This window comes from Lasiodiplodia theobromae, assembly GCF_012971845.1.
Source record: "Lasiodiplodia theobromae strain AM2As chromosome Unknown scaffold_23, whole genome shotgun sequence".
NCBI lineage: Eukaryota > Fungi > Ascomycota > Dothideomycetes > Botryosphaeriales > Botryosphaeriaceae > Lasiodiplodia > Lasiodiplodia theobromae.
This window is the reverse complement of record NW_023336439.1, coordinates 362,966-377,814: the sequence shown is the minus strand read 5'-3', so window position 1 is coordinate 377,814 and position 14,849 is coordinate 362,966. Positions and strand designations below refer to the sequence as shown.

The 14,849-nt window shown below is 54.4% G+C and overlaps 4 protein-coding genes across 4 annotated transcripts; 2 read left to right on the top strand and 2 right to left on the bottom strand.

The window, feature by feature from the left end:
* Positions 1-1,057: 1,057 nt before the first annotated feature.
* Positions 1,058-2,678, top strand: LTHEOB_7626 (uncharacterized protein; the record flags this gene model as incomplete). The annotated part of the gene is made up of 3 exons (XM_035517013.1): positions 1,058-1,200; positions 1,393-2,531; positions 2,584-2,678. The coding sequence occupies 3 exons, from the start codon at positions 1,058-1,060 to the stop codon at positions 2,676-2,678; spliced, it is 1,377 nt and encodes a 458-aa protein (XP_035371135.1).
* A 2,090-nt stretch (positions 2,679-4,768) lies between these two features.
* LTHEOB_7625 (uncharacterized protein) lies at positions 4,769-5,914 on the bottom strand (the record flags this gene model as incomplete). The annotated part of the gene is made up of 1 exon (XM_035517012.1): positions 4,769-5,914. One exon carries the CDS (start codon positions 5,912-5,914, stop codon positions 4,769-4,771), a length of 1,146 nt encoding a protein of 381 aa, XP_035371134.1.
* A 1,956-nt stretch (positions 5,915-7,870) lies between these two features.
* LTHEOB_7624 (uncharacterized protein) lies at positions 7,871-8,833 on the bottom strand (the record flags this gene model as incomplete). Its single annotated transcript, XM_035517011.1, has 1 exon — positions 7,871-8,833. The coding sequence occupies one exon, from the start codon at positions 8,831-8,833 to the stop codon at positions 7,871-7,873; it is 963 nt and encodes a 320-aa protein (XP_035371133.1).
* A 3,586-nt stretch (positions 8,834-12,419) lies between these two features.
* LTHEOB_7623 (Arrestin domain-containing protein) lies at positions 12,420-14,100 on the top strand (the record flags this gene model as incomplete). The annotated part of the gene is made up of 2 exons (XM_035517010.1): positions 12,420-12,666; positions 12,719-14,100. The coding sequence occupies 2 exons, from the start codon at positions 12,420-12,422 to the stop codon at positions 14,098-14,100; spliced, it is 1,629 nt and encodes a 542-aa protein (XP_035371132.1).
* Between the last annotated feature and the right edge of the window lie 749 nt (positions 14,101-14,849).

Here is a 14,849-nt window from a genome sequence, read left to right as displayed (position 1 = left end):
CACTTTCTTTCCTACTGCCGTAAGTGACTGTCGAATGCCGCTCTTGAAAGTTCTTCTTCAGAATCAATGCCTGGGTTGATCATCGACAGACCTCCAGGCTCCGATCACTTGCCAGCCAATAGCTCGTGATCCTCCATAACGTCCCGGTGCTTGGACTGTACCACTCGTGTCCTTGCATGTGACTTATTGAATCCAACTATAAGAACACTTCTACGGTGCTCCACAGGTTTGTTCTGTTTAATCATGATGATCTTGTCTTTCTAGACTGGACAACTGCCCAAACACGTTCAGAGACTCCCGCCGGTGGCCGGTGGTCGAGTAGTCTATAATATCCAGCCAGCAGCTCTAAGCATAAATCAGCATGAAGAAACTTTGGAGTTCAACCTCGTCCTATTCAGTTAATGCTGCTTAGAAGTATACGTTGGGAAAACTATTTCGATGGTAACACCGGATAATATCGCACCTTCCTGAGAAGAAGCCAGGACTATGCTCGCGACATGCCTGTGGATTAGTTAGGGAATTTGCATCGACTCTAGCTTCAGGATATTTCTTGACGGATAAGATGTCCTAAGTTGACAAGGAAGATTGATAATTCCGTCTATGAAATTCGGCTCCCCATCGAAACTTCGAGGTGAGAACACAGGTAATTCCCTTTGTGACGACAAGTACCAAGGTCCAAAGCATGGGTTTTAGCATCGATTGGACCCCAAGTTTCGCCGTTATTCTAATGGGCATTGAAAAGCTGCATTGCGGAAGCTGTCTTTCAGTTGACAATGAACAAATGTCTCAGTCATACACCAGACCTGTGCTCAATAATTCCCAACAATGGTTCACTTCACCCGAGACAGTCTCATCATCACTTCTTTGTGGTGCCTCGCATTATCCGATTTGCGCTGGCGTATATCTCTCGACACTTCTCTGTTACTTTCATAGTTCCTCCAAGAGCGTCCGCACCAGATATCAATTATCTTTTTATTTAAGAAAATATCTTAAATCTCTCGCAAAAAGGCTTCGCACGCCCACATCCCGCAACAACAACTCAAGCCAGGATTTTCCAATGGACACTTTCCGCAGGCCTCCCTCATTCCAGAATAATATCCTCTTCACAGTTTCCGCCGACGGCGAGATTAGATCTTTGAAGTCACCTCAGCCAAGCTCGTTGAAGAAGCAAATTCCGCAGCAAAATCTTCGGCAAGTCAGGTTTGAGTCCAGGCTACAGGTGCACCGAAATGCGCCATCAACAGCATCTGTATTGTCCTCATCCGAAGTTCATGGCGACACCGGACTGACTTCACTTCTTACCACACAAACTACGTCAGTAAAGCCTGGCGTCTCAGACAGCTCCAGCGCGAGCAGAAAAAAGTCCAGAGCACCGCCGCGGAAACTTGATAGGTACAGCATCAATACTGCCATTGAGATAGCACGGTCGGAATACATCCAGATTGGCCTCCAACGGCGCTACTGGGACCCGCCGCTTCTTCCACAACACCATGAACCGGCTTCCGATCATCTAGCCGTCGATTCAGACAACATTTCAAGAGCCGTGGCTCTGACAGATATCAAGATCTCAGGCGATCCGATTCGGCTGTGCACACCCGACTTTCGGGTGGAACCGCGTGGCTTGAAAGTCGGCGCGTGTCTTTTTCTGAATCTTCCTTACGGCGCCAATGATGCTTGCGGCCTGCAGGTGAAGATGAAGGACGGCAGCGCAAGTGATCAACCAAAATTCATCCTCGAAGTCTGCGCGGCTGTCCTCGACGCCAGGGCCGGAAAGAAAATGTGGCGTCTCTGCACCCAGCACGACGTTACGGACATGATCAACGAGATCGCCTTGAAGCGAACTGCTTCGAAGCCTACGTCATCTATGCTTGGGGAGACCTCACCCAACTCAGACACTCGGCCTCACCCCGAAACCTTTGACTGGACAGCTTTCACCGAGGATGAGCTCGAAAGTCAACAGCACATCCGCAGCAACGCCGCGTCCACCACACCGCGCCACTCCCGAACAACCCGCCTCTCAGGCTCCACCCTCGTTCCCAGCGCAGGATCCTCCGCCCGCTCCACCCTCATCGCCACAACACCAACACAGTACCACCACCCGCAGCAGGGGCCGCTCCCAGCCGCACCGCCGCAACCCTATCCAGCAGCAACAGCACTAAATAAACCCCTGCCGCCCGCGCCCCCTCCCACACCTTCCCTCTTCGCCACCATCCCTGCCGACGTCCACTCCTTCCTCAATCTCGCCCAGGCCATCAAACACGCGCACGCCTCCCGCTTCTTCATCCTCGTCCCGCGGCAGCACCATTGCTATCGTAACCGACGTCGCTTCGAACAAAGGGATGACGATGACAAACCGGTACTGAGCTTTCTCGGCAGCTACGCCATTTCCTTCGTCTCGGCCGAGTTACACGAGAACGGAGGGGAGCTGAATAAGGTGGTGGGGGCGGTAGAGCGTGCTGGTACAGAGGAAGGGTGCAATGATGGCAGTGGCAGGAGAGCGAATTCTAGGGCATTGGCGACTGGGTTGAGGGGTAGAGAGACGTTTTTGTGGGATGTGAGTGACATCTTTGATGGGAAAAGTAGACCGGAAAAGCTCAAAGCTGGTGGAAGGCATCGAGCTGGAGGGAACAAGGGAGAGGATGCCGAAGGTCGTCGTCGACAAACTTGGAAGAGCGTAGAATGCGTGCCGGTGGGAGATGGGCGTGGAGAAGAAGGAGAGAGGTGGTGGGTTTGCTTTGTGCGCTCTTGAAGGTCGGTAAGCCGTAGGTTTGCCTCCTTTGTACATACTTATGGGCCCAAGTTATTTCAGTGAGTTTGGCGTATATGCTTCAATTCAGCATTTGACTTCTTTCTTTTAATCAAAAAGTATGGTTTGGAAATAAGGTATGATAACCGGTAGAGTACAAAACAGTACTTCCTTCCTTGTTTTCTATGCCCACAACCTAACAGTATCCACCACCTCCGACCACGGGACGCCGGGGTGTAGGTGAGCGATCGGCTTTTCGTGCGGGTATGGGGACCCGTTTTCGTCGTCGTCATCGTCGTCGTCGTGGTGGTTTCGGCCCAACCTGCATCTTGGATGGCTGCCATCGACATGGAAGGCTGGTCGGGGCGCCGCGGCGCCGGTGCGGGCGTTGGTGAATGCGAGACCGGGGGATGTGAGGGCTGTCAGCAGTTGGAGGAGGGGGGAGGATGCTTTGAAGAGTGCGAGGGGCCGTGGTGAGTTGTGTAGGGTGAAGGTGATTGTGAGGGAGAATTCGGTGAGGGTGCCTAGGTTGAGCGTAGGGGATGATGCGGAGATGGAGATGTTGATTTGGGGAGTGTTGCGTCGGTTGGATGAGTCGAAGCCATGACTTTCGTGTATATCGATGGATAGTGAGTTGAAGTGGAGGAATTTGAGATGACTGTCTGAGATATGAGTCGCCTGAGATGAACAAGTGGTGAAATATCTTGGATCATCGACTATCGTGTTTCGCTAGGCAGCAGTTTTGTGGTCCCAGGTATCCTCACATATATTTGAACCCTCATCTGAAGATTTTCCTCCCAATATAGCCCCATTTTACCATGGGCTGTCTGAGGTCTTCGTATTTGACGTATCGTTGGTCATCAGCGAGTGAGCGAACTGATTCATGTAGCCGAAGGAGCTGTCCTTGAGGAACTCCTTGATCGCTTTTCATTGGCTTTTCGTGGTTCATAGAGCACTGCAATGGACATCACGCAGCGAACTAACGCTTAACTACATGCCAATCAGTCTGTTTGCAATGGACAGCCAGGCGACTGTCTGTTGACTAGAGTTCATAAACATAATTTTCAACTCCATCCTTCACGTACGACCATAGGTCGCAGAATGCAGGGCTTCCCGTCCGCTCAGCCGTACTTAAGCTGCGAACCGGCCGATTAGTACTCAAGTGGGTGACCATTGGGGAATCCCGGCTGTTGTACGTTTTGTAGTTTTTGTTCGTTGGTGCATCGATCGCTTTTTGGTCCAAGCAGCTCCGCTCGCTCGACAGGGGTATTATAGCCGAAGGCTAGCGCGAAGAATGGCAGGTCCCTGAAGCAAGCTGTAAATCTGCCTCAACAAATTGATTTTTTTCCCCCCACGAGAAACAACATCTGTGAGTACATTGTGGAAGCTGTCGTCTAGATGTGGATGTATGATTATTATGCTATCTGCCCTCACCTCGCATAATGTTCTTGATCTAAGTTCTGGCAACTCAATCTAGCTCATGCCATCCGCCCGCTTCATACCCCAAATATATGCAATTTAGCGATACATCAACTTATCCTCATTCCATTGGAATAGCATATCCAATTCTCATACTCCTTAGCGCCGAGCAAGGAAAGGAATGTGTATGAAAAAAATATACACGAGAGACCAGAAAGCCGGCCCAGACTCTCCGCGAAACGCCAGATTCAGTGAATACAACCCCGTAGAAAGAGCGTGTGATTACAAGCCTCCCAGAAGATCCTGTGACCGAACCGTAACAGCAGGTAAAGAGTGAAAGCGATGGCCAGTAATAGCGAGTCATGTGTGGTTGACATGACAATGTTCTCGGGAAGTCCTTCTCTGAAAATGGAACAGTGGGAAACTGTAATCCGCAAGTATCCTTTCGATGAAGCTTTCGTCCCTGACGTGCCCATCCTTGCGTGTTCTGTATGATAAGCAATGAGCGGTTGGCGTAGAGTTCCGAACCTCGGAACTCTCCGAACGAGTAGGTAAATAAACGCATCAGCGACCGCGCGTAGTGTCGCAAAAAACAAGGGCCCCTCATATCTCGGACCAATGCATGTCCTCCATCTCCTCATACTCCACCTTCCTACTGGACGTTCTCCCGGCCCCACTCTCCCTCTTCGACGAAGAAGGGCGCGCCTCGGCACCAGCCGGACCAACGCTCAGCTTCTGCCTAATCTTCTTCCCAAACTTGACCGCAAACGACGACGGCGCGGCTGCCGAAGCCGCCGCCGACGCCGCCGAAGATGACTGCGGCCGCGCGGCGCTCTTGCCGGCCGAAACACTGCCGTACCCCCTCTGCACCGCTGGATCGATGATGTCGTCGTCGTCATCGTACTGATGCTCATCGTCGCCGTGCGCAGCTACGTTTTTCTTCATGGTGCTGCCGCCGACGCTCCGCGTCGACATCATTCGGCGGATGGGACTGGGTATCTCGTCCATAGAGCGGGCGCGCTGGACGCCGGCGGAGAGCTGCTGTTGCTGCGTCTGAAGCCTTGCAGCAGCGGCGGTGACGGCGGCAGACTTGGTCGACAGCGGCGGCAGAATCGGATGGTGATGATTCTGCTGCTGTAAGCTGCAGTGAGGACAGCATTGAACGGGCTGCTGCTCCCTCCTCCTCACCACGTCCGCCTCGGTGCCCGGGAAAGCGCCGGGTGAGAAGGGCGTCATGGGCGGAGATGGCGGGGCGTCGACGTCCGTCTTCGTCGAGGCGACGGAGAGACGGAAGAAGTGGCCGGGGGTGCGCGGCGGCGACAACGAAGAAGGCGAGGGCGGCGAGGAGGTGGCGTAAGAACGGCGGTGGCGGTTGTAGTCATCATCATAGACGAGGTCATCATCGTCGTACTCGTCCTCGTCGTCGTATTCGTCACTGGACGAGTAGTGGCGGTCCTTGGCGCTGGAGAGACGAGTGATGCTGGCGCTGTTGCGTACGCTGCTCCCTTGACGGTGGTGATGGTGCAAGCGAAGCGAGGAGGAAGAGGTGGCGGCGGTAGTGGCGTTCTTGGAAAGCGGCTCATAGCGCTGCGAACGGCTGCTGTAACTGCTCTCAGGCGAGGTGGGGGCGCGCGGGAGGCCGTGGTGGGAGAGCGGGAGGCGGAGTTGGGGATGGTGGCCGCTGGCGGATGAGGCCGGGCGGGAGGATGAGGAGGATGGCACAGCGGCGCTTTGGTGATACGCGGCCATGGTGATGGCCGTTGGTTGTTCTTGATGGACGGGGAACGAAACAATTGTTTGAGAGAAGCGCTGGAAAAGTGGAGGGATTGGCAGTGCGTGTGCTCAAGAGGAGGAAGAGGGGCGAGGACCAGAGAAACGGGAGCCAACAGAGTTTCAAGAAGGTAAAGAAGTATGGTAGGGACAGGCTGAGTGCTGGCTAATGCGGCCACAGCCACAGCTAAGGCAGAAACGCAGCAAGGCTAATTCGCAACCCGAATGACGGCCAGGCAGCAGACGTCAGAGGCTGCAGCTACACAAGCACAGCAGAAAGTAAGAAAATAGCAAAAAAGTAAGTGAGAGGAAAGCAGCGTCTCCCATGGGACGCCGGCGGGTTATACGGCGGCCTCGGGCTGCTAGTCGAAGCTACCGGGTACCCACCACCGGCTGCCGTCTCTCTTGCAAACGAGCTCATACTGCCGGCGTGTGTGGGCGTGTGGGTGTAGTCGCGTCGGCCGCCCAAGAGAGGAAGTGCGGTAGTTACGCGCCCGGAGGCCTAAGCTAGGGCAGCCATCCCTGCTGCCCCGCCGCCCAATGAGCGCCCGCACCGCGCTGGCCACCGAACCACCAGCCCGTTTGACAGAGCGCCTAGCAACCAAGCACGCTTCGCGCCCCATCAGATGATGTGCGTGATCGTACGTTCCTCTCAGCTCCCCCGGAGAAGCCTGCGGAAAGCGGGTCGTCAGCGGCGCAGCCAGCCTCTGGCCAATTGCGCCGCTGCGGCACTCCCGCGCAGCGTCTTTAGCGAGATGGACCCTCTGCAAAATCACGCGCCATTGGCTGTGCGCTCACGAGGCCAGAGTAATTGACCTCAGGCCGTGTGCCTGGCCCGATGCCGCGGTCGTGGCCAGCGCTCCGCAAGCGCCAGAGTCGATGCGCCGCGGATCTACGACGATCAGGCGCGCGTTCCAGCAACAGTGGGGTAGAATAATAGTAGACCACAGCGACAGCGCATCGTCGGTGGGACGCCCGACGTTGATGATGGCGTCAGCCGCCGCCGATGCCTCATTCATCGTAAGAGCTGCGGATAGGCAGGGGCAGGGGTAGCAAAGAAGGCGGAAAAGCTTGGGGCGCGAGCTAAGCATGCAGCGCCATTTAGGCGCCTCAGTGGGGCCCTTGCTCTCTCTTGCTATATACGGATACCCTTGCCCGCCGGCCAGACCTTCCGCCGCATCACCCATTCGTTTCAAACCCGCTGCAAACGCGCACGCCCGTTTTTCTCACCCTCGCCGCGCTCTGAATACCGCTCATCATGTGGCCTAGAGCACCTATTTTCCATTTCCTGGTCCATCATTTTGTGGGCCCAGTGGTATCAAAGTCGATGATGCTATTCGCTAGCTACGCTATTGCGGAACAAAACGGAAAATATGTATAGTGCGAAGCTTCATTGAAATGACTCGGTCTAGCCGGAAAACAAAGGGAAAATCGCCCTGCTGACTGCTGTTTCGGATGTCTCTGGTCACGAGTGTTCCTACATGATCCCGTTGAAACCTCTGAAAGGTAACCCGCTGATGTGGAGTCTTGCGGAAACAGCCGACGTCTGGTGCATCGTGCTATGACCTTCTTCACGACCCTACGCCGCGATCCATACCTTTACTGGCCCGGCCGTTTCGTGTGCATGCAAGCGTCCAGCGGAGGGAGAGACACCGGTCCAAAACCTTCTCGTGGATTCGTGACGATCCACCCAGTCGCATGCACATGTCGAATGCGGATGATGAGGGTCAGCTGAGTCGAGGCGAGGTCGGTTAGGTCGACTAGAAGCGAAGAGCTTGGTTGCTGAAAAGGGTATCGTAGAATCCCACCTCGTTACGTCTTTCTTTCTTTCTTCGGCAACTGCCGAAACACCCCGTCAAAAAATAAAAACAAAAAGCGAAAGCGAAGAAAAGAGCCAGCGAGCGAGAGATAGACGAAGGACAGAAAGGACAATGATCAATATTCAAGTCTCTTGGCCATGCCCGCCGCAATACAGCAGCCCATGTAGATCAGGAAGATGAGTACAAAGCTCCATAGCTGGAGTGCAACCCGGCTTTGGGAGAGCTTCGGGTGGAGGAACCATTGGATTGTGAGTCCGAGGAGAGCTCCGATGGCCGATCCAACGAAGTTCATGGCCTTGCTCTCGAAGTAGCCTCTTGCAAAGGCATTTGCCCCGTTAGACCGTTTGGAAAGCAACAATGCCCATACCGCGCCCATGACGCATTCCTCGAGGAAGAGAATGATGGCGATAATGGCAAGTAAAATTGTCGTCAGTTTCGCTTTCCGTGCCCGTTGTATCAGTGTGAGGTCCTCCACGCTCTTCTCAAACCCAGAGCTGCCTTTCATGAGAGACGTGTTGCTGTCCGCAGAGCGGGTCGAAGATATGGCAGACATGTGTTCGGGAATATCCTTGGAGTCGTTCACCAAAGGACTTTTGTTCATGTGCCAGCTGAGTCCTTGGTATCTCTCAGGCTGTTTCGGAGATGGGAGGAAGTTGTTGAAGTAGCCGCGGTCTAAGCTAACCTCGTAGCTGTATTGCCCGATCACAGTGGTGTTTGATTGCTGAGAAGCTTGTGGCTGTGGAAAGCCGTTCTGATTCAAGAAGGACACGACTGAGGGCGAGGTGTTGTGGTCGTTGAGTCCAAGGCCGTCATTTCCCAAGTCCAGAGGCGGAATTACGGCTTGAGCAGGTGGTCTTATATGTGCAGGGGAGGAGGTCTGAGTTGGCGGGTTCGTGGATCCCGGCTCATCGAGCGGTACGTAGGATGCTCTGAAACTATCGTGTGCGTCCGGTCGAATGGTTCGAGTGGCAGGTTGCCTGCTTCGTACACTTCCAACTCGCCCGGGCATGGCCACGAGCGGTCGAGACCGGCCATTGGGGTCGTATACGGTTTGGGGGAGAAGAGGGCCGTCGTCCATTTGTTTGGTCGTCATCGTGTCTCTCGGTTAGTTCTGCAAATGGAAACGAAGGACATGTGCGAGTCAAAATATGAAGGTCTGGAAATAACATTGCGGACGGATCGAGTAAAATATGCTAAGCACTGGCAAGCAGCCCTAACTCCGCATAACCGATCATGTTCAGGGACAAGGACAAGGTTTTCCGGGACGAGGCCGAGCGGCATGCTGTGACAACGAACACGTAACTTGGACCTAATCATTCCTGGGCATCGAGGCGGGCGGCCCAGCCCATGGGCCCGTGTGGCGCTTGCTCCTGCTACCTTAATTTTTTTTTTTTTGGGTCACTTAACCGTTCGAGAGAGCAAGCAGGCGTCGACGAGACTAACACAGGGCTAAAGGATGGGATTCCCCTTTGATCGCCGAAGGACCCGGCTGAGCACTGCATCCTAACCCGGGCACAAAGCTTTATTACACGCATGAACGAGCATGCAGCGATTGACGTAGGTGTATTAACTTCTAAGGATATGTCAGCCTCTGTGGTTCGCGAGACACAGGCGTGAGCATTATCGCTGTTTTCACATCACTCTCATGCTGTGAATGAGGCAGAGTGTGGCTGGAACAGTAGTCGCCGAGACGGTGCATTGACAATGACGCACTGCGAAGAGACAGCAAAGGTTTCGAGTATCATTTCCAGGAAAGATGCAGCTCGGGCACGCAGGCGGAGCTGCGCCATTGGCTGGGCTGTCCTGCCGGACTGATGACAATTTCCGTCAGGGCACGCTTCCACTGGGCTGGTCGTAGATAGAGTTTGTGGTATGTGTGGAGGATCAGTCCATGGGGCTTGAGGCGCAGAGGGTGTCAGAGTGACAGCTGGCGGCCGGTGGTTAGTGACACCCCTGCCTATTTCGCTTATCCAACCAAACTCGGCTAGCGCCATCACTGTCAACCGTACCAGGCACCCTTTCGTCTCGCCAATCGTCTTCACCTTTCCCAACCCAGCCTCGTCGCATCGATATGGACGTTTCTGAGCCTCTTGGCCGACCGTTTGGGATACCCATAGCCACGCTTGCCAAGTGGGGCGAAGGATGCTACCTCCCTACCCTGAACTTCAATTCACGTTTCACTTCTCACTCTACAAACGTGGCCATCTTCTCTCAATCCATCCGGGGATGATATTGCGGAAACTAGGGCATCATCTCTGGAAACCCCCGCTAAGATGACAACACCTCTCTGGATGGTCTCCACCGTGATACGAGGGTCGTTGGCCTAGCTCTCGTCCCGTGACATCAGCCTTACTCAAGAGCGGCACCGCTTGCGGAAATTACTTGTCAAGAACTCTCTACGAGTATCAACAGACGTCGCACGTCTTGTAGGATACCTCTCCTGCACTAAGTCCTTCCTCTGAGCCATAAAGTGCGCAGAATATTCGAAGCGGGAAAAGGCATTTCGCAAAGTGCATAACTGAAACCATTGAGTTGTCAATGGAAATCCAAACGTTGAAGGGGGACAAAGAGCTGTGGTTTGGTGACGGCGGAGACAATGCTTGCGCCTTTTCTCTGATGGGGAATCACGAAGAAACGAGGCAGTATCTTGCGAGAAGCCAGTCGGGATCCATATTCGCCACCATTGGGCGGGTCATCCAGCATGATGTTGCAACAGAAGCGAAAAATGTTGGTTTTCCTATTGGTAGAGGTCTCGAATACGCAATCATCGGACGCCTTGGATTGACAAGGCAGAATTCATCGCTATGACCACTGCACTTCTATACTTTGGAGAAGTCTCGGCCAGCAGAAGAGGTTGGGATAAGCGTGGTAGCGCGTTTACATGATTGAACGTTGTCATATCACAGGACCTGGTCAGCGCAAACACTAAACAAGGGTAGTAGGGCTTTCTCTTACGCGAATCCAGGCAGTCAATCGGCGCAAAATGTCCCCCACGAAAACCGTAAGCACAAATCCAGCGGGAACAGGAACTAACAAGGCTCAAGATATTTTTCGTATGGGCAAGATGGCGGTCCAGTCTTCTGTCTGCAAGATGTTGTTCAAGGACGAGATAGCTTTCCAACTTCATCGCTACCGGCAACCAGGTCTAATTTTGATGGCTCCATGGACTTTGTGCTTCTGCGAAAGCTCCCAAGCTGGGTGTCTATACAATCTGATATGAATGGTCGACGGATCGTCAAATCAGACAGAGGCTCGGCTATGTTGTAAGTGATAAAAGTGTTCTCTGCATCTCGTAGCTTACTGGATACAGTCAGCTTCACGCGCCATGGGACATTTCTGTACTTTAATTTTCGAAGAAAGGCATAGCTTCAATTGGACGCCAGCACGATAGTGAGCTCCTGGATGCGCGGAAGTAACTTTCGGAGTCAGCACGAACCACGGGCCGATATGGTTATGGAACCAGGCGGTTACCTCGCTCGCGCAAATGTTTTTGTCGACGGCTAGCAACGGTCTGCACTAGAGGCAGCAGCAGGCGTCAATATGGTGAGTGGCAATGGAATGCGTCGAACCCTGGTTACACGCGCGATTGACATGGCGGCTGACGCGATTGGCGACATCCAAAGCAGAGCGGGTAGGTAGCCGACTAGTGCAAACATGCGCTTGGTAATCACGCGCCCTACGCGAAACGCGGGCATGGGCACACGCATGAATGACGACGCCCATAAGCTAAACACACCGGTCAATGAGGGCCCTCACGAGAGGGAAGTGGCGGGCTCCTGAACAAAGAGCCCCTCAGCACAGCGCACAAGGTGTTCTCGTTGCCTGACCTCGACGTGATGGTCGGCACCCTGAGCGGCAGCGAGCTAACGGAAAGTGGTAGCGGGGGAGTTGCGAACGGTCGCTCCGCAGTCGGCACCGGCGCCGGTCAGGCTGGCCCCGACAGTGCGCTCCCCGTCGGCATCGATGACTCCAGGCGGCTGCTTTCGACCACTGCACGAGCGGCCCACCCGGTCTAGAGCCGAGGCGTTGCACGGCCTACGACCGTGACGCCGTCGCCAGCACACCATCGAGGTAAGGAGTGATGCACCTCTCTCGACGGCCTCCAGACAACCTCATCAGCCGCAGAATGGCACAATATAAGGCTGAGGTTTGTCAGGATGGAATATGTCAGCATCAGCTGCGGTTGACGCGCCCGGGCGTGGCTTGCAGAAAAGGCGTGGATTCGACAAGTTCCCGAGTCAGACGAGCCGTTGGCGCCTTTTGGATGCGCGGCAGCCCCTCCGCGGCGCGCTTGTCACCCATCCACGCCCTGCGCACGGCCCACAACTGGTCAAGCTCACATCTTTTTGGGACACCTTTTTTTCCCCTCGGTGACTCAGATCGACGCCGCACATGTCAAGCCTCGCGCCCTTGCACTGGCTGCCATGCCTGTCTTTGCAATTGTTGTATAAGACAGACCTGTCGCCTCCCGGTCGGGGCCCCTCACTTCTCCCCAGACTCAACCGAAACAGGCAGCCAGTAGCAGCATTGCAACTCTTTATCCGCACCCCGGACTTGCTATCGCGTCAACCCCTGTGCATCACGCACCGCTCCCGCGGCTGCCTATCCCGTCCTTTGTTCGATACCTTGTTAATAACTTTTCTCTTCGTCAACTCTCTACTACCATGTCTCGTCGCTCATCCTCCACCATGTCGTCCTACACGCCCTCTATCACCAACAGCGCTATTTCAATCAAGATGCGGAACTTCGCCATGCAGGGCAAGCCCGTCGTTAACATATCACTGAATGGCGAGAGCGGCCCGCACGGCAGCTACGTCACCTCGTTTTCCACCATGGACAAGTTGGAGGGCGAGGTGTCTGTCACTGCCCCGCACGACACCAGGTTTGACGACATAGAGATCGCCTTTGTTGGTACGTATCTCCTGAGCCCTGCCGAGCCCCAGCCGACTAATCCTTATCACAGGCCAATCGAGCACATTTGTCGACAAGTTCGCAACTGCTCCCACCATGTCTTCGCGATCAGACGCAACCCACCAGTTTCTCAAGCTCCGCCAGCCCATCGACGAGTCCATGCTTCCAACCCCCCGCATCGCTGAGGCTGGTCGCACCTACAAGTTCCCCTTCACTTTCGTCATTCCCGCCCACCTTCTCCCAAAGGCTTGTCAACGTTTCGCAAATGACCAGGTTCGCGCCGCACACCTGCAGGTGCCTCCCAGCATGGGCGACACTTCCATTTCCGGCCATGGTGGCAAGCTGCTCGATGATCTCACCCCAGACATGGCAAGGATCTCTTATGCTATCAAGGTCACCGTCACCCGAGAGCGCGAGACCGATGGCAAGGTTGTCACGCTTGTCGAAAAGAGCAAGAAAGTGCGCGTGAAGCCAGCCTTTGACGAGCAGCCACCTCTTGTCGTAGGATCTAACGATGCCGAGTACCGGCTTAGGCGCGAGAAGAACATCCGCAAGGGCATCTTCAAGGGAAAGCTGGGCAGGCTAGTGATGGAGACGCAGCAGCCACGCAGCCTTCGCATCCCTGGCGCACGCACGCCCGACGGTGGTCCCATTACCACCTCTGCAAAAGTCATCTTGCGCTTCGACCCCGCCGATGAGAACACCCTCCCGCCAAGGCTGGGCAGCCTTAGCAGCAAGCTGAAGGTCACAACCTTCTACGCCACCACGCCACGCCGTCAGTTTCCCTCCCGCGAGCAGGTCTTGCTCGACATCTCCCAAGGAACCTTCTCGGAAACCCTCCCGCTCTCCTCGCGCTGCATGGCCGGCGCCCAGTGGACCAAGCACACGCCCACCGCCGACGACATTGCCGCTGCATCCGACCCGTCCATCTCCCGCCGTGACTCCGGCCTCAGCGACTGCTCCGCAGTCTCCAACGCCAAGAACATCCCCGAGCCTTCGGAAGCCTACGTCGCCGGCAGGCCCTACTACACCGCCAACCTCCTCATTCCGATCGAGCTACCCTCCAACAAGAGCTTCATCCCAACCTTCCACTCCTGCCTCATCTCGCGTGTCTACCGCCTCGACCTCTGCCTGTCCATCTCCGCGACCACCTCCGTCACTCTCAAGGTGCCCATCCAAGTCACCGCCGAGGCGAGCGCAGAGGGCGCTTCCGAACACGCCCAGCGAGCCGCCAGCCAGGCGCTGCAGAGAGAGACGGACGCCGCAGTGGACGAAGTCTTCGCTCCGAGGAGCATGGCCCCGCCCAGCCTTGACTTCTTGGAGGCCAGCCAGAGAATGCAAGCGGCTGGTGGTGCACCGCCTGGATATGAGGCCACGGCTTTCGCGGGAATGCAGTCGAGGGGTGTGGAGACGATTATCAGGGTCATGGGCTGAACAGCATACTGCCTTCACGATTTTCTTTTTTTTTTTACGTCTGGCTTTCTTTAATCGTCTTTGTAATTGCTTTTTTGCTCTGTTTTTTCTGGAGTTCGGATTCGGCCCATGTTTTGGGAAAAAGACGCGCATATACCCCGGCATGAAACGTCCTGGAGAAAGAGAGTTGTAAAAGATTGTTTTGGTCTGGGACTTGTGGATACGGGAGGATCGGAGAGCGGATTTGAAAAAAATTGGGTCATGGAATGTGGAAAGGAGTTGCATATTTTGCTCTTTTTTTTTCGGCTTCAGCTTGCATTGTCTTTGGTTCGTTCTTCGCTTTTTTTCTCTCTCTGCTATGGTGCGGTGCAGCAATCAAGGATACCCCTAAGTACCTGCAGTTTAATTCTTTTAAGGCTTTAATCCAAAATTAAATATCTGATCACTTGGGCTCTCCTTTATATGTGCGATGCGGGCTTCGAGAGGATGGAGTTTGAACGGCAAATATCAAAAACACCTCTTTAGAGTATCCTCGTGGAGTCGTTGCGGACAGTGGATAACTGACAGACGAAGGCCTCAACTTTGAAATTTGTGACTAGCTACGATCGGTAAATAGCCCGAGTCCTCTACTCCTCGGTTTCTCAATCTTAGAACCTCTACCATTCTCGACTACACACTGAAACCCTACCGTGCATGCAATTGCTACTCTACGTAATCGGTAGGTTACGAAACCTTCTATGTAATTAAAGATATTAGTGTAGACTATATTA